The sequence below is a fragment of the Pomacea canaliculata genome, linkage group LG1, assembly GCF_003073045.1.
Source record: "Pomacea canaliculata isolate SZHN2017 linkage group LG1, ASM307304v1, whole genome shotgun sequence".
Taxonomy (NCBI): Eukaryota; Metazoa; Mollusca; class Gastropoda; order Architaenioglossa; family Ampullariidae; genus Pomacea; species Pomacea canaliculata.
This window is the reverse complement of record NC_037590.1, coordinates 3236320-3256248: the sequence shown is the minus strand read 5'-3', so window position 1 is coordinate 3256248 and position 19929 is coordinate 3236320. Positions and strand designations below refer to the sequence as shown.

General features: G+C 36.6%; 1 protein-coding gene across 3 annotated transcripts; it reads left to right on the top strand.

The window, feature by feature from the left end:
- The first annotated feature begins 44 nt into the window (after positions 1-44).
- LOC112576505 lies at positions 45-19660 on the top strand. Of its 3 annotated transcripts, none has more exons than XR_003101875.1 (22): positions 45-316; positions 415-467; positions 1714-1807; positions 2042-2131; positions 3365-3430; positions 4706-4810; positions 5105-5357; positions 5568-5844; positions 6273-6384; positions 7023-7202; positions 7612-7694; positions 8046-8121; positions 8927-9031; positions 9795-9992; positions 10408-10534; positions 10648-10813; positions 11206-11341; positions 11528-11638; positions 11952-12064; positions 12437-12554; positions 12858-12941; positions 15762-15776. XR_003101875.1 is itself a non-coding variant. In XM_025259119.1 (22 exons), exons 1-21 carry the CDS (start codon positions 278-280, stop codon positions 12933-12935), a joined length of 2526 nt encoding a protein of 841 aa, XP_025114904.1. In that variant the 5' UTR covers positions 45-277; the 3' UTR covers positions 12936-12941; positions 15762-15900. The 3 variants fall into 3 exon arrangements, 2 of the variants coding, with proteins under 2 accessions (XP_025114904.1, XP_025114825.1); XM_025259119.1 differs by having other exon boundaries at positions 12912-12941; positions 15762-15900; XM_025259040.1 differs by lacking the exon at positions 12858-12941 and having other exon boundaries at positions 47-316; positions 15762-19660.
- The last annotated feature ends 269 nt before the right edge of the window (positions 19661-19929 follow it).

The window sequence follows — 19929 nt, the reverse complement described above, 5'->3', positions numbered from 1 at the left end:
GCGGTTTATCGTGAGATCACAGGCGCGTTGTTTCGATTCAGAACTAAAGCAAATCACTTCAATCTTCTTTTTTATCTAACATAACTTAAAGTTTTAAACACGCATGCAGTCTTCCTCAATAGAAACGATTTGTTACGAAATGATTTATTGAAAAAGAGGTGTTCATGCGACTGTTACAAGGGGATAAGGGGTCACGCTTTATTGCAGCGAGACGAACATCTAAACCGGATGCTTTGGGCTTACATATTGCGCATGCGCGAATAATGTAAACACCATCATGGCGTTCGAAGAGTCTGTTTATTATGGAGTTTGGAAGGTAAAGACGAACGAGAAAATGTCAAATATTTCATAGCGAACTGCTCAGAAAATCAGTATGAAGATTCAAAATTTTTACTTTTTTTTGTCTATTTACAGATTGTGGAGTGTGTGTCTTTGGCTGGGGTCGTTGAAACGACCGGCATCGAGGGGTAAGCGACTATAGGTTTTGATCTCAACACGGAAACCCCTCCCTTGCCTTAATTCTGACTTAAGATACTATTATTAGCGGCAATTATAAAAAATGTTCGTCACTGCTGCTGCCTTATTATAACCTTCATTATTTAAAATATGAAGATTCTCTTGTTCCATTTGTGCCTACCATCATTTAGAAACCTTGAAAAATATAAATAAAAAAGACCAGTAATAAGTCCTTGAAATGATAAATAATCTTACTTGGACTGTTACTGCAATAATAAATATGTAGAATTTCTTAAGCAAACACCCAGTCAGTGTTAATTGCATCGCAGAGAATGAAAACTGCATGTTGTTTGACAATCTAGTTTTGCTCAGGGCTGGTGTTGCTGACTCTCCAAAAAGTGATAAATAATCAGGGTATCTTAATAATAATTGGAAACTTGTTGAATATCATACCCTGGTCAAAGCTAGTCTCACAACAATTAACAAAGAAAATGAAGGTACAAGTAAGTAACAATAAATAAATCTACAGTTCTTTCTCTTTCACACACACACACAGTGAGAGACATAGGTCAGTCTTAAGCACATTCACACATAACCACACCTACATGCAAGGAATGCAGGCAACTAGAAATGTAGTTTACTGATGTTATTATGTGGCTAATTGATATTTTGATAGCATTCACTACTTGGTATATGCATAATCTAATAGCTCTATTAAAATCTAATAGCTCTGCAAACATCTTTGCACTTGTATTGATGAGTGTAGGTAGACATGTGTTGATTTATATGACTCTTTATGCTGTGGGTTCAGAGCTATATTGTTTTAAACGTATCTTCATGCCCACGGAAGTCAGCTCAGTAATTGTCACTTACAAAAATTAATTTTTTTTATCTATAAGCAGTCACTACCATACCATGTACATTTATGAGACCAGTGCTTGCAGTTGATTTTTGTGTGTGAACTATAACAGTTTTTTGCTTTATAAACTCAGTGTTATATCAGTAATGTTCAAACAATTTTGTTTTAATGTCTATTAGACTATTCTTAAGTCTAAACAAAATTTATCTGATTGCTATGAGCACATGCATGCTTCTATAAACTTATATATCTTGCCAGTTTTGCATAAATGGAACAAGATATCTTTGAAAATTATATTTCTAAAATGCAGTTTTTCTAAAAATGTACAAGAAAGTGATTGTACAGCTGTAGAGTAAGCAGACTTTGAAATGGTGAATCACAACAGTTTTACCTTTCAGGACTGAGTTTCGATTGGATGAGAATGGTGATGTCACATGGAGAGTATCAGAGGATGCTGAACCCATGCTGTTTTTCTCTTGTGAAACTTATGAGGTGGGGCCGTATGACTATTTTTAAGCGGATAAAATATTGTGCAGGTATTTTTTTCAGAAGTTGATAAATTGAAAGTATACGATAACTGTATCAATGGTGAGATTTTAAAACAAAATCTTCTGGTTATCAATGAGTTATAGTCTACCTGATTAAAGCATTGATTCAATTTGCTTTGTTTTGCTTCATCTTAATTTAGTAAACTTTTTTTATGATTGCGTTTGTGAATTTTCTTAGATTACACCAGAAACAGGAAGTGGAAGCTCAAGAGATTCAGCTTTGCTAAAGTTTATTGGGACTTACGCAGGACATGTTATAGAGTTCAAGGTGAGCTCTTTCATAAATAGTGCAATACAATACAAACACAAAATATCTTTATTAATCATTTTTAGGAAATAGTTGTCATTTAACGGTAACATTAAAATATTGCATAAAATGTCAACAGAGGCTAAAAAAGAACTCAGAATGTCTATATCCAATTCTAGTTTTCTGTTTATAATTATTTATGCTGGCACTTACAGTCACTCTCACAAGTATTAAAAAAAATCTGCACGAATTCATAGTGTCACTCAAGCAAGGAAAATTAAAAGATAAGTGTGACATGAATGAAAAAGTATTTACAAAGGATGTTTCTGAATGGGAGTAAGGGGCATAGGTATCTGCATTTATGTGTGTGTCCTAGCCATGAGCTGATTGTTTATTTAGGTTGCAGCCAGGATAAATGAGTGCAGACAATGTCTGGTTTTAGCTTTAAAAGCTCTAAACCTACCACATCTGTGGACACATCTAATGTCTCATTCTTGTCTAAGTGCATGCAAGTCATACTTTGTCTCTATATTGTTCTGCCTTCTTCCAACTACTGCATTTTTAATGTTCTTGTGCCTGTCCTTCTTTGCAACGTTCCCTCCCCAGCAATCAGCACACTAGACCAAAAGTCATGGTACTGCATATAATAGATGTAAAACATTTGCAGAAGTTCTAAGCGCACCTTAAAAGATTTCAGTTTTCTCATACAGTACAGTTGGCTATGCACTTCCTAATAATGTTTTCTGTGTGTGGTTTCTAAGTTATCAATAATTATACCTAAATATCTGTAACTGTCCACTCTTCTTTATAGTTCTTCTATAAATAAGCATTTCATTAAAAATGACCCTGTATTTCCTAAAATCAACAATCATTTGTTTCATTTTCTTTTACATTTCTTTTACTTTTACCCTAAATAATTATCATCTTTTACTTTTACCCTAAATAATTATCATCTCACTATACAAAAAAAAGGGATCCGTTTCTTGTCATCATCTTTGGAAATCAATGGCATAAGTTCAGTTTCATATGCAAATTTAACTATATCTTCATTTCTGTCTACACTCAGCCATATACCAGGCAAACAAACTATTCCTATTGGCTGGGTTTTGAACTGACGTGGCTTTGGGCTTAGAGGTCTGTTCTCTAACCACTCAGCAATCTGTTTCCAAATTAGACATTATATTAGACCTTCAAAGATCCCATGAATGCTAAGGTGGAAGCTTTCATTAGTAAATTTGTTTCATTCATTTTCAGGCTGAAGTAACAGATGATCTCATGCTTCTAACATATGAAAAATGTTGTATGCTGCAGTGTCAGAAGGTAATTTCTCCCCCACACACCCCATTCCTTTTCATTCTTTGTTTCTTTCTTCTTCATTTCTTCATATTAACAAATAACAGAGCTCTTGAAAGTATCTGCCAGAAATACCAAAAAACAGTAATATGAAAGTTGGAAGCTTTTTGTTTGGCTTGCTCTATACTTTGTTTTATAATGCAGGTGTCTAATAATAGCAGATGTTTGTGTCAGAAAATGTTCTGACATATGAGCTGCTTATATGTAAGATTTTATTATGTATGAAACAAAAGCTTAAGATTTTTAAGGGATGTCTGTATAATTATACATCTGCCATATTAGTTGTTGGATTGGGACAACTGGTGGTTTTCTCATTTAACGTAACTTGGAGAGTGATGTCCCTTCATCCAACTGGCTAGAAGGGGACAGCTCTTCATCTGATTTCATTTTTCGCTCATTTATTTATGTCGGGTTTTATGTCTACTAGGGATTTGTAAATCTGCGACATTATTACCAATGTTTATGGATTGGTTTCTGACAACTTCAAGCACCCCGTAAATGATTCACAACTATTGGTTTCTCAGCCATTTCAAACAGCATTTAATATAAGCCCTTCTTCAGGCTCAAGTGTCCCAGAGCCTGCAGAGTTCCTTCTTGAAGCATTGACTGTCATTGTACACTCATTATATTTGTATTTCTGGAACTTTTGCTCTTGCAACATTGTATTCAGTTATGACCAGTCAGTACTAGGACTGGGCCTAGAAGAAATATGTGAACTAGACTGTGCTATAAAAAGTTATTTATATATTTACTTTCTTTTTGTGAAGCATAGATACAAACTATAAACATAAATCACAGAATGATGAAAACAGTATAAGAGTTGTCAGTCACTGTAACATTGGGCTGACATTCAATTTACTTTGAAAATTCTTCCAAAATATCTTAAACTAAAGGTCTATTAGGGTGCACAAATTTTTGTTTTCTAATGTTTGGGTAAAGTTCAGTTTAAACAAAAAATACTGTTTCCCTAAATCATGGTAAATACTCCCCTTCCATTCTTGAGACATACACTTAGAAGCATTATACAATAGAAAGAGGTCAATAACATAAACATAAAGATTGTATAGGTATGTGTTTATGTTGTGAAAACCTCAGCCAATAAGAGAGTTAGGACCAGATGTTAATTAAATGTATCTGCATAAAAATGACGTCACAGTTTTGACTTCTTTCTGTGAATGATTATTTTTTTGTCATAAATTTCATTTAGTAAACAGAATTTTTCTGGGATAATTTTTCTCACAGATTTCTTCTAACGAGCCAACAGGGGATCTACCATACACTTATGTCAGTGCCTTAGAGCAGGGTTTTTTCTCTGATCTCTCCATCAAAGCTGAATCGGGGAAGGAGGTGAGTTTTCTTAATTTATTTTAACTGTATCCCTATTGCTACTGTTCAAAGATTAAAACCTATCCTTTGGTTAATAATGAAGACTCATAGCTTTTATTGAATACATCAAAAATAAAAAGAGATGAAAGATATGCAGAGGACTACTTCAGAAGTTTGTGAGCATTGTATGAACATGATTCACAAACTTAAGCATGTGTACTTACATGAATAATTATACATTTAATACATTTATTAAATAATAGAGAATGGGTAAAGCTCTGTCTAAGGACTTTCTGTCCACTCTTATTTTCTTAGTTCCTTGTGCATTCTGTGATTCTGAGGATGAGCCTGCCTGAAATGGACTGGCTAAGCAATCCCCCCCCACTCACAGGCCTGCCAGAAGAGGTGCTGCAGACAATGCTGCACTATCTATACTGCGAATGCCTGCCTCCAGGCCTCACTGAGACCACTGCCAAAGCATGTGTGAAAACACTGGGCAAAGTGCAAGGCTTTGCCCAATTTTCCCACCTCTGTGAAACCTTTCTGAAGAACACAATGTTAAAGCAACGTAAGTTTTTGTCTTAATTTTCTTGATTCATTAGACAGTACCAGCTTCATGTGTTGTCACATAAGTTTGTCACTTTTGATTAGTTACTCTACTTTTCTTTGTGTGTATTTCCAGAATTAAAACAGTTTTATCTGAAAGAACTGTTAGATGATGCATTTTCATTCACTACTAGATGTAAAGCACTTGCAGATTAATCTGTTTATGTTGCAGAAATACAGACATTGATTTCTGAAATGCACAATTGTTTCGATCGCATAATTGAATTATTCAGTGGTCGAGCAAACCTCAACAACCCAGAGTCTCCCATCAGTACAGAAGCTAATATCTGGAACAATCCAGCCAAACTGTGTTACACTGTCAGGCAAGGGCTGAAAGAGGCAGCCATTGCTTCTGCTAAACTGTTGCTTCTGTGTGATCTGTTTTCAAAACGGAAGTGTGAGCTATCACGACAAGAAAGGCATGAAATTATGAAGCAAGCCAAGTCCAGGTATATTTGATTTTATCTAAATGGCACTCAGAGAAGTGTGTGAAAGTTGTACAATCAGCATCTTTAGAAATTTGAAAAAACTTATCAGAGTAAAGCACTCATGTCCTAAAAAAGAAATCTACTTATTCAAGTTGTATGTGGGTGTTAGATTTTCTGTTTATATCTGGTTTTATCCTACAGCATTATGTGCAAATATATGTGTGTGTATCGTCACACGTGTACACACCTAACAACAGGTAGGGAGAAGACAGAACCAGATAAGACACAAGATTAAAATAAAAAGCAGAAAGTCAGAGGAAGACCATGTTGAAGCAGTAATCTTAAATTCTCCCATATAATATACAGATATTGTACAAATATTAGTGCTAATTTCAAAGAAGAAAGCATTCCAAACCCTTACCCTTATCATTATCATTTTGTGTCTGCAGAATGCCAGTGTTTCTGAAACAACTCCACAAGTTCTTGGTGGTGCTGAAGCAGCACTCACAGACTCTTACTGCACACCAGCGCTATGATTTCGCCTCTTATCTCGTGCCTGAGGTAGATGTAGGATGACTATATGCTGTATTGTAACACTTGACAGACCTAAAACAAGAATTAACCTCAGTATTAACTAAAAGTGACATTGACATGTATTTGCACTTTGGTAGTCTGTAATATTTTTTTTCCAGTAACTTGTTTTAATGTAAGATTATGAGGTGTATTTGTTTATGATTTATTTGTTGAAAAAGTTGTGGCTAAATATCCCCTGTCCTAATGACTGTATGAGGTGGTAAACTGTGAGTTGTTCACCCATTGAGATCACAACATATATAAAAGATGGAACCAAGCCTTTTTTTTTTTTTTTTTTTTTTGTCTTCACTGCCAAATTGGTTCCCATTAGCTGGTTGGTCAACAGGGAATTTTCTCTATTTTGCCTTCAGCCTGTGATCTGCTCAGAAGTTGAGCACACTAATCACAGGACTAGAAAACCTTCCTAGATTGCTTCATTTAGATTGTTTAATTAATAGCCATGTATTTTGTGGTAACTTTTCCATACATCTGCATTCCATCATTATAAATAAAAAAAGGATGAGCTGCAGACATATTTATTTTTTAGATCCTTTTTCTATGTCTATTTTAAGCAGTGATCTATTGCAAGTAGAGTCATAATCACTTGTAATGAACATTATCCTCAGATTGAAGTCATACTGGACACAGTTTCACGTTTTGCGGTTGAAACCAAAGTGGCTCTGGAACAAGTGATCAGCTCAAGCAATGCTGAGCAGAGCCACAACGAACACTCTGACAGACATGAGAAAGGGGAAAAGAGCAAGAGGGGGAACATTGGGGAAGTTCTTGGCAGGACATTAAAAAATGTAAGCTTCTCCTTTCGCATCAATCTTCCTCTACCACCAATCATCTTTTTCTGGCTTATGGCTGTCTCCCGCCTTTCTTCAGTGCTCATTTCCTTGAAATCTTATCTTTTTTTTTCTTTCGACTTTATTCTGACCTTCCATTTTCCCTGCAGATTCTAGTCTGTGTATGAATGTTTATGTGTTTGCTACACTGTTGTTGCCATTGAGGAAGCTAACGATACCTTTATATTCTATTTTAATAAGGAAAGAAAATCTCAAGAGCTAGAAACAATGTTTGTAATGTAGGGCAAGAGGTTTTAAGATCACTCATTAATATTAAAACATTGATTTGGATTTTAAAAAATTTTTGAATGTAGATAACAAAATTTAAAAACTGAAAAATTTGAAAGCACAAATTTTCTTGATACAGGCATTGCATATGAGAGAACTGAAGAAACTGAAGAAGTTTCATGACAAGACAACTGCCAGTTTCGTTGAGCTGATGAATAGAAAGTGGGTATATTTATGCAAGTTTCTAATCATTATCCAGTGATGATGATTTATAAAGCACCATTGTTTACCTATTATTGCTTACATTTCCAAAGATGTCCAGGTCATTTTAAAATGGGGACAATACTCCATTCTTCAGATGAACACAAAAGTAATTATTTATCCTATGGCTGTTAACAGTTATGATTGCTGACAGTTTTAAAACTGTACAGTAATACATGAGATGTTTTTAGAGCTTCGGGGCATTTTATAACTTGTTTAGCATGTGACTGATGTTTAATTAAAGCATTTTACTTAATCAAATGTGTTCGTGATTTCGATAGTTTTATGGTTTGCTCTTTGTCTTTTTCAAAGAGAGGACTTTAGCATCATGACTGAGGGGGACAAAGTGAGGGCCATCTCAAAGTACCTGGAGCAGTTAATAGATGAGGTAATGCCTGAGACACTTGCTACACTTGTCTCCTTTTGTGTACATTATAATCGCTAAAGGTTTAACAATTCTGTCGGCACAAGGTAAAACTTCTGTCATTGTTTAGTTACTGCTAATTTTCTATATGAATTGTCTCCCTTAGACTATGTAGCCGTCATTTTATTATTAAAGCATACAAATTACCGGTTGTGGGAATTCTGTTGTTGGTTACCTGTTTTGACATGGATTTACACAACATACACGAAATGGGAAAAGATTCAAATAAGTTTAATTTGATACATTTTTATAATGTTTAATTATCCTTTACTTTATGGTGGTTGATAGCAAAATCCATTCACATGGGAAATGTGAATGGCCAGTCTCTCATTTTTTGCTTGCTTTCTTCTTTCTGCCTCATCTACCCTGGCCTAATTTGTCCAATTCTACCTCACATGTTCACATACACATCTGCACAAGTATCCTTACTAATTCACTCTTTTATGCCTGTAACCTTAGGAAGCTATTTCATAAAAGATAACACCCAGAAGGTCAGTGACAGATATGTAAAAGTGTTTGGCATAACGCATTCTTAAATTTTGTGTGCTGGTGTGTATATGTAAATAAATTTAACACAATAAAGACAAGCCACTGAGCCACATGAAATCTGCATAAAAATGATATAATTCTCATTCATTTCATTCACACAATTCATTCTCACTTGATCTAGTATTTCAAGAACTTTTCCATGAAAATTATTTTTGTAATCACTATCAGCATCATTCTTTGTTTAAACTAGTCATGGTGTGTGTATGTTTGCGTGTGGTAGCTACCAGTAACAGTTCTGCGTCTTGAGGAACTGATCGGAGCACTAGAGCAGAAAGTGCCATGGACAGAGTGGAAGTACCTATTCAAGATGGCAACATCGAAAATAGTGAGTCAAAATGTCTTACTGCTTTAGCAGATATCAGAAGAGTTAGAGCACTGGTATCTAAATCTGGAGGTACATGTACCAGTATGATAAGCTTGTGGCAAAACAAACTAGCACAGTCAACTCAGCTGTTGGAAAAGGGTACCAGACTCCATAGAGAGTTGGGGAAGGCATGGCAGAGGACATGGGCACCACCCACACAGAAGCTGACCCCAAGAAAATTATGGTCTTGAGATGAATCCTTTAACACTGTTATGGCTTTCTGATAAACCATAATGAAACGTGCACAATATTTTTATTCTGTGGCTGTGCTTAGAAAAATCTTGACATTCTTTTGCTTAAGAAAGAGTAGCCATTCAAAGAAAAGAACTGCTATATTGCTACATTAATCATGGAATCAATTCTCTATAGAGTTACATCCTTAACAATTTATTTCCAGTTTAGGGTATGAATGGTCAAGAAGAAGCAAGCATGTCTTACTATTAGTCCTCATTTTAAGATGAGCTCAGACCCTTCAGGAAACTGTAACTATAGTTTGAAGGCAAATAAGATGATATACTATAATTTGGAAAATGTAATTATTTTAAGCAGCTCAAAACCATTGATTTAAATATGATTAAATGTGAAAGAACAAAAATTAATGTAAGAACAACCTTTTCATGTTTACATTATTGTATAAAAGAGCTTACTGGTTATTTCGTGCTGACATTAGAGCACCTAACCAGTGCAAATGTCCTGCAATCACACTTTCTGTTCACATATGCAGTCTTGGGGCCTAAGCAAGGTGCAGTCCAATCGAGCGTCCCTGCAGCCTCTAATTGATGAAGTGTGTGACATTGTCAGGAGTGACCAGTTTTCAGCAGCTGTTGCTACTCTTGGGCTGCGGAATATTGCTGCAGAAAACAGCCAGGAGGGAGGAGCATGCTCTGATGGAGGCCGGGCTGGCAAATCACGAATGTATCCGGTAGGACTGTTGCCTGGACAGAAATATTCCAAGATCGCTTTCTTTGTATAACTTTCTGGCATAGCACATTTATTATACACATAGCACATTTATTATTTATAAGATAGGAAGGCAATTAGTGAATACCTTAAGAGAAGACTTAATCAAGGAATGGACTATTTTGTTACAGACATAATTTGTCATATGTTTTTAATCACAACAGTTGTCATCTATGGTAAATTTCAACAGTTTAGTTCACTATGACATCCATCTGTGATTTTTGTGTGTGTCTTTTTATCACTTCATAACACACTGGATCCAGTTATCGACTTCAGTTGTTGTGTGATCTTTGGTTACTGCTCAGATAGATGTCGAAATTATGCAGTACATAGCCTGCGTCATGTGTAGTGTTAATGGTTTTCTTTTTTGCCATCAGCTTAACCCTGTGGAATCCTTGTGTGTGTCACCTTTCCCAAAAGATAGCAAAATGGCTGGGCGTGCGCTTGATCTTTTCAGAAAAAGAGAGGGTTCTGACATGGTCTTTGAAATCGTCAGCACTGGAGGTATGGTAATACCCACTCATGGTTTCCCATCATGATAACATGATACAGAAAATGAGAGGTGTAATATTTAGTTCTATAAATATATCACTGTTTATCAAATGTGTATGATCCAGAGGGCGGAGACATTGTGATTGACCATACTGGAGATAAACCAGTGACAACTGTGGAAGAAGGGGTCATAGAGGTCGACCACATTCCATGCCACAGGGTTATTGTAGCTAGTCGCTGCGATTGGTTTCGACGAGCCCTTCTCAGTGGCATGCGAGAATCTATAGACAAGTATGTGTTCCTGGCATTTTGGCAGGTTGTTGTTGCTAATAGTCTGTGAGAAGGGTCTCTAGAACTGTCTGATTCACCGGAACTTTCTTTCCTTGTAGTGTTCAAGTCATTAATGCCAGTGTTGATTCACTTATGGGGACAGGTAGATCAGGGAATTATAACATATCTTTGAACATCCTTATTTATCATATCTAATACAGATATTAGATAGAATTTATAATCTCCTTACTTGGTTTCTTGCAAAACCCTTGGGTCCACATCATCATCAGAACATTTTTATCTGCTCATCAGTTGATGATTATACAGTGTAGTCAGTGCTTGTTTGTTATATGGCTTTCTTTTTATTGAAAATATTTGATGTAAACAAGAAAAAGTGCATAATGTGGTTGCAGGAAAATTGTCGTCCATGACATACAACCTCATGTGTTTCGACTCTTCCTTGAAGCTCTTTACTCAGGGCAGCTTGATACGTCTAGCCTGACTACTGAACACCTTGTAGATATGATGACACTGTGTGACAGATATGAAGTAAGTGCTGCTGAACACTTTTTGGTTTTTCTTCCTTTTGGCTGATTTTCTTTTTAACAGATGTTATGGATTTATGACCTCACCATGATTTTTGTTTTCACTGGATCTAACAAGTTATTTGTTTTTAAAATGCTGCTATGGTGATGCCTGTAGGAGAGAGATAATGAAAAGTTGCTTCTTTTCCAGATGGACAGTCTAAAAATCAGTTGTGAACATGCTTTGAAGCATCATGTAGATGAAGACACAGCGCTGTACCTACTGAGCCTTGCAGATCAGCTTGGATGCACTTCTCTGCAGGTACCAAAATAATAAACAGTCTGTACTGACATTAGCAGGAGTGAGTTAACTCTTCTTGAAACAAAAAAGATAAGATTGAAGCTCATTTATTTGATGGATGTCCATGCTCATATACATGTGACTCATGATCCTTCTTCTGACTTCAGTGAGTAATTTCATGTGACTGACAGCTTGTCTCACATATATTAGTCTCTCATTGAATTTCTAAAGAAGATAACTGTCTGAGGTTTGTTCTCCATGTATCTCAGGTGATGTTAGCATGTCTGGCAGAAACGCATTCTTACCTAATGCTTTTGGTGAATTTATCTTGCAGGATTATGTACTGATTTATATTGCAAACCACCCCCAGCTGGTTCATAGTGATGTCTATGAAGACCTCCCAGACAAACTGAAGGAAGATGTTGAGGATGCAATAGCTTGGAAAGGGTAAACATTACAACAGTTTTGTGTTGTCACGTCAGTTTTTGTTATGTTGAAGTATTATTTTTATGTGAAAAAACAGGGTACAGTGAATTTTGTTTAGTCAGTAATGGCATTAACACTGAACGCGTAGAACCCCTGCCTCCTTCACCAAATATTTGGGATAAATGAGAACAGTTTGAACTGTTATCAGTATATATATATATAGCTGATTAATCTGTGTAAAATGTTAATATTGTTTTATTATTATTTGATTTAGTAATAATTCTCATTTGAATAATGAGACCTCATGTTTGGAGATTGTGCTGAAAGGCCAAATGGGGCTATTGAACAGTTTGTCCCTTAATTTAGCAATTCATCAATGTCCATTAATTTCAGTCTTGAAAGTGAGCGGTGCAGGGAGCCTAGCAGAGGGATGGACGTGACACCTAGTTCCGTCTCCAGTATGAGTGAGCTGGAGGACCTGGTGGGCAACATAGAGGTAGCTGACCGCACGGTAAGACAAACACCCCTTTTACTATTGCTTGGCTTTTGTCACAGCTGTCTTGATGTTCTTGTTTAGAAATGTGTTGCACTGTTTGATTTTGTTTGCACCGTTTTGTATGTGGAGTATTAGTAGTGAGTTTTGCCTATGTGACCTATGACCTTGGTCAAAATACTGAGCAGAATGATATGAAACTTTATTAATCAGCCACTACAGTTTTGGTTCTTTTGGGCCAGCCTTTGCCTTTGTAGTTTATGGATTACGGCCGGACTAGCAATTTACCAGACACTTTTATAACTTTTATAACTTTGGCAGTATGCACCTGCTGGACACCTTTAACGTGGAGTTTTGTTGGTTTTCATATTCAAGCCATTCTTCTTTTGCAAGGCTTGAAGTTTTGTAAGTTGCACTTTCTACTTTCTATTTCATCAGCAGATCAAGAGAATGCTACAGCTACTGGCAATATGGCTTGTTTCTGAAAGCATGCCTGGCTATTTAAGATGTGAGCCATGTTTACAGGCTGGCTTTGTGGAATATTTGATGCCATTGCTCTTCTATGAGTTTCCAGCATTTAAGTGCACTATTATTTTCGATGATATCATATACCATTTTCTGCATCGTGCATTATTTCATATATGAAGACTGTGCATTGTGTGTTTAACTCTCACTATATGGTGCCCTCAATTTTGAAAATACAAGATTGAATGCCACCCACTATACAATAACATACAGTTTATTTTAAAACTTTACATTAAGAGTTATTTTATTATTTTAATGGTACTAAAAAATGATTAAAGATTGATGTAATGGTACTCAAGTAACGTTTTAAAAAATAATATGTGTATAAAACAAAGAAGATGATGACACAAAGGACCGAAAGATTTCCTATCTTTTCACTTTCACAACGTGAACGCATTCAGTCAGTCGTCCCTTGACTGGCACCTGTTGCTGGGGGAGCATATGGATAGACATGGCAGTTGACGGGACCTTTCACTCTTGGGTGATAGTGAGAGGGTCCTGCACACAACGACCAGTCCAATCTTTGACATTTGTAAGCCAGTTCTTTCTCAGGCCACCATGACATTGACTACTCTTCAAAGTGCCTTGAAGGGTAGTTTTCAACAAGGTGTCGGGCCAGGTCACCAGCTTACATCACTTGATTGTTAAAAGTAGAGGTTTCTGGTGTCCTACAAGTGTGACAATCTTGTTTTGTACAAAGTTGTTGGTTCTATGTTCTTTGTATGAGATATGGACAGCCTCCTCAGGCACTTGTTCTTGAATGCCTGGATTCTCCTTTTTGTCTTGGTGAACAGAGTTCACTTGTCACATCCAAAGAGCAGGATCAGTACTACCAGGAATTTGTACAGATTGTACTTACAACCAGCATCCATTCTGCCGTTAGTTCAGCATAGCATCTAATGCCTCCAACAAAGCCAGTGACATCGGATAGGGAAGCACAGTCATACAAGATCATATAGTTATAGACGTGGCCTCAAGACCTAACAGGACTGGTCACAATGTGGATTCCTGAACTATAGCTAAGGAGAGCAGGAGTAGACCTAACTTTTCCAACAGTAAACAACTGCATACATTGGGTGAAATTCAATTTGAACCAGCTGAACACCAGAACGAGTCACTGCTATACATTAGTTGATGAAGTGCATGTTGAGCACAACAAAGGATACAAGAAGAGCAAAAGCTTCTAGTTACACCTAATTGTTTTCCCTTTAGAATTTCTATGAAGAGGCATATAAAATATTCAGTTGTGGCATTAATGGGTCTTAAGCAAAATTTATAAAAGATATGTGAAATTTTATTTAAAGTAATAAAAATAAAATGATGACAAAAGGGGCAGAATTTTTAACATCAAATGTCAAGGGCCCATATTACAATATATTGTACCTTATTTAAATGTGTACACTAGTGAAGCCAGACCAGCTGTTCCACCTTGCTGCTTAGTATACTCATTATGATTGCTCTTTACAGTGATTTGTATGCACCTTGTTCAGATTATTTCATATACCTCATTAATGAACAACCCCTTTGGTGCATGCTAGGGAGGTGTGGAGGGATGCATTTTTTGAATAAAAAAGCATGAGATAAAACTGACTGAATGCAGAAGCTATGACATCCTTTGTTCCTGTAAGCCTGTAGCCTCTTGTGTATATGAAACTTAAGTTTAAAAAACAGTGTGTTGTCAGTGGAGTGCGGAGGCCCCATATTTACACAAGCCTTGTTTGTGATGTCTGGTCATAGAGGACAGGAGTAGGGGGTGGGGATGTTAGTATGGAGGTCTGTGCTCACAAAAGTTCCTTGGATATAGCTTCTTTTCAAGTATTATAGTCTTTTAATTTCTTTCGTCATTAGCATTTCATCCCTAAAGCACCTCTTGTAAATTTAAAATCATTCTTTGTGCACCGACACTTATGCTTAAAGGCCGAAGTCGAAATGGGCGTGTTTTCAAATGGTTTCGCCCGTGCGAGGGAAGGTAGGAGTACATGCGGTTCTGACTATTGGCTGGTACACCACCACTTGTACTCCTACCTTCCCTCGCACGGGCGATACCACTGTCTTTCCTCCGGACACAAAACTTCGGCCTTTAACATATCAGATGTTTGCGCTAATAAACAGAAAAATGAAAAATGAAGAAAAGAGAGTAATCTCAAGTAGGGCTTCTTGCTGCAAAGTCTTTTCAGTGTCTCAGCAGAGAATATGAGAATTTCTGTTCATAGAAAGCAGACCTTTTTAGAAAGCCTGGCATTGTATGTTAAAAAAATTAAAAGGATGTCCCCAAACATTTCAGTCATTGGCGAGTGAGGTGTTAGAGACTGCACTTTTCATGTTGCCTTACCATACCATCTATGGAGTCAGATACCTATTCCCAACAGCTGGGTTGATTAGAGAAATTTGGCTGTGTTACGTGGGGCGTCGGAAGCCAGTACTTTAACCACCTGGCTGTCCTCTTCCTCAGTGCATGTAAGCTACTATGCAAAACATTTTGCCCCTCTTCCCTAAACTCCCAACTTCCACAAAGCTACAGTACATTCATGATCACAAAATGCAATAAAAGTAGAGGAAACTGTACATAGTGGGAAGATGGAGGTCTGTGAGATAAAAAGATAAATGATGTTTGGTACGGTAAACACTACCTGGTGTTTCCCTAAACCTTTCACCGATTGAACCTAGATTAAATATATGCTCTGTGCTCTGTTTGAGCAGCCTGCCCAGGAACTATCATCTTCAGTGTCATCAGAAGACCTTCAGCTTATGGGAAATGAGGAGCTTCTACATTCATGTCTTGCAGCTCTCCGTGACGTTGTTGGGGATGCTGTGCCAGAGGAGGAGCTGGTGCGAGTGGCCCTGGCTGCAGATTATGATGTCAACCGTGCAGTCAACTTTTTCTTCCTTTCATCATAGCACTACAACCCTATGATTTATATCATTTTATTTCAATTTCTTGGCAAATGTGTGCCTGCAGTGCATCTGTGTATATGTGTGACTGTGGCTGGACAAACTTCCTAATTATTTGCAGAAATTTGTACTCTCTCTTGCACATTGCACATGATGTCCCCTTTCCAAGAAGTTTGTCTTTGCACTTTCCCCCTCTGTTAAAGATAACAAATTGGACTCTTGTCTATATATACTTCTGCATCACTTTTTATTCCTGACTTCTTTGCTTGTACCAGACTAAATTCAACCAGACATTTAATCATCTGCAAACTGATACTTTAGAAAAGTTTACAAGGCAGTTTATGTTCTGTAAATATGCATTGCTACTTTAAGGGCTTATATATGTCTGTTGGGAGGGCTTTGTGTTTACTGTTTATTTTCTAATGAAAAAATTGGGTGGTCTGAAGGTGTTGGAGCAACTTGATGCTGTGATAGTTATTCTGAACTGTACATATCTGTGTGTGTGTGTGAGAGAGAGAGAGGCATTATGCTGATGGTGTTTCCCTTATAAACACTCCATAGGCAACAAGACACTTGTGTGTGTGGAAACTGGAAGCAACCTCACTACCAAATTCCCATATAAAGCAGCTCTAATACAGGACAAGTGTACAAAGAAAATACTGACGTGATCACAGCCTTATCTCTTTACTCAGCTATGTAAAGTTAAAAAAACATACATGCTGGATTGCTGAGCAAGAAACCGTGATCTGTAAAAAAAATTAATAAAATGAAATGTGTTTGCACTTGGTCTGTCATTTTAGTGATAAGGAGAGGAAAGTGCCTGAGAAATGTATAGGTGTAACCTTACTAATACTGGAATAGCATGAATGAAAGTATTTTTGGTTGAAATGAATCTAGGACAGTTAAATTTCTCATATCAGCATTCATTTATGTGGTCTTGTTGCATCTATTTCTGATGGTACATTCAGCTAGCATAAGATCAGAAAAAAGTGGCATTACACATGAAAGAGTAAATAAATTGGAGATGAAGTAAATAAAAAATATCCATCTCTTTCTAACAAGTATAGAGCATGCATTCATTTCAGTTTGTTGAATATATTATTGCAGGATTTAACAAAATAGTGCATCTGTCATTCTCAGTTTAGAGTATATTTAGTTATTGTGCTTTAAGAATGACAGAAATCTGCATCATGAGTGTAATTCTGATTCTCTGCAGCCCACTTTGCCAAGGAATTTCCCTGAAGCCAAGAACTTTGTCTTAGAAGTTGTTCAGGAGTATCAGAAAATATAATAAAAAGTAATTATTTTAGTTTATAATTTTTATAGCAATAGAACCAATGTTTGCAAATCCCAGAATTATAAGGATTATCAGGATCAGCCAATATGGCCAACATTATATCGGTGAAATATTTCTACCAACTTTCATATCTCAAAATGTATAATCTTAAAAGCCCAGATTCATTTTTGGGAAAAGATTTGTATGCATATATATGAGAGATTTTGCCATTTTTAAATACATAAATGGAAGAAAGAATGTCAATGCATATAGTTAATATATCAAAAGGATTGTTATCATAGTTATCATATGTGATCATGATGACCTGTGCTTTTTGCGTATCATTTATCACATTTTGAAGTCTGTCATCAGGGGGTCTTTTGGTGTTTTTTTTGTATAATTACAACTGTGTTCTAAAGATGATTTGTGTGAGCATAGCAGTCAGATGAATTCTTGGAGCAGCGGCAACATGTCATTAATGCTGCAGTTTGAAGCTTGTCATTACCTGCTTGTTTGAGTATTTAAACTGAGGCTTATTACATTTTTATCAGATCTCTTTGACTTGGAACTAAGAACACTTTTGATAATAAAAGCCCCAGAAGGAATCAATGAAAGAAAGAACGATGGTATACCAATACTGTTTGTACCATCTGTCTAGCATGTGATGTTGGATATAGACAATATAGCTGTGCAGAAGAAGTAAGTTCTTTAAAAAAAGTTCTTTAAAACAAGTTCAGTTTTGTAGTGGGTCCTGTGGGGCTTTCCAGTGGCGCAATGGTTAGCGCCTGTCAACAACATAGTTTAGATTGGCTCTCTCGGGTTCAGCTCTAGTCTCAGGCACGCTGTTCTCTCTGTATGTGGCATCTGTTTACAGGGCTGGCTGCCTTGCCGTGATATAGCCTTCGTTGCTGACTCCGCATAAAACACCAATTTTCCCCCTCCCTGTGGGGCTTATTGTGCAATGCTATTAGTGTAGGTTTTCAAAACAGCACTTTCCTTTTGTGCTGCATGTTGACTCTTGCATATCTAGAGTGATGCACCTGTATATTTCAGCTTGCCATATCTGGGTAGAAGGTGAAAAACTGCTCATAAACTCCTGTGCTTGGAAATTAATATTTAGAGAGGTGAGGATGAAATCACAGTCATCATTCCTGATAAAGGGTTTATAACGCAGTAAATACTGCAAGTCTTTTGAAAATTTCCAAGTACTAGTCAGATACTTTAGGCAGGTGTGTAATATGACAAAAAAGAAACCATAAAATTGGTGCTCATCATTGTTTCCTTTATTATTGTTTGGAAGGGGTAGTAAGCAGTAACAGTGCAAAATGTGGCTGTTTGCATTTATCTTCTCTTTCCTCAAGCCACATGAAGAGGGCAAGACCAGGCTTTGTTGCTGAGGTGATACCATACCTATAACATTTTACCCAATGCCTATAATGCTACAATAGCAACAGTTCATATGATGCCCAGTTTAATGCAGGTCATGAGGACAAGGAGACAGGTATCCTTGACTCTGGAGTTACAAGTAGTGATGGTAGGCAGGTCTCTCTTTCCTTCAGTACTGGCTTGTACTTATTCAGTATTGAGTTCCAATATTTTAAGGGAAAAGGTAGGCCTCCCGAGTGGTTGGTAGAGCAATCGGTAGAATTGTGTTCTTCTTTGCAACTGGCCGAAGATTGATGTTTCATGTTTTTTGTTTGCAGTTCATGTTCTGTCTTGAATAAAAATAACTTGTTGAGGAAAGCAAATAGGTGTAATGTAACAAACTAAAGAGTTTTCTGTATGAAGCTTAGGGCACAGTGTGCACATTTGGCACCAGAAATATGTGTAACTGAGAATGCTAGATTGTCACCTGTTGTCAGTACCAGTCATATCACCAGTGTGTAAATGGATCAGTAGTATCTGATGATTTCTATCAGATTTTTATGTCAACTTTCTAGGCCATTGAAACCTTTATAGTACATCAGTTTTTAAAACAGGTAAACAGGAATTGTTTATTTTGACTTGCCGATGGTATGGTTAGTAAATTAATAAACGCAGTATTTACCTGTGGAATTGTCACATCAAAATTTTGCGTCAAATACTCAGGTCAGCTGGTCAGCCATGTTTAATTCTTTATATGGATTACTAACATTATTTTTTTCAAATCTATTTTTCATAGGTTGTTTGTATTTGGGCATGCAGTTATGATAAGCAGGACCTTTTAAGACAAAAGTGCCTGCTTGTCTGAGCTGTGAGTTGCATTTCATTTTTGTGGAAATACTGATGAACAGGTATATATTGTTGTTGAACTGTACAGGTGTATGAGAGCGAAGAGTGGCTGGCCTTGTTTTAACAGTCAGTATCTTCTCTGCACAGAGCAAGCGGAGTGACTACCTTATGATTGTTTAAGGACAGAGATGGACCAGTTTGAATAAACTGGAGAGAAGTGTGTCACAGCTTTGTTGTCTTTCAGATGAAGGAGAGAAAAAAAAATTACTGTTGTTGTAGATGAAGACTGATTACAAAATTATTCGATGTTTGTTGCAAATCAAGACTGTTCAGTTAAAAAAAAAAAAGATTGTTCATATATCATCAATACCATTGCTAACATGGTACCTTAGTTATTCTAGTAGAAATGAAGGGTAATTTTTTTTTCTTTGAGTTTCCCAGTGAGAATAGCACAATGCTGTCTAATTGTTTTTTTCCTTAAAATTTCCA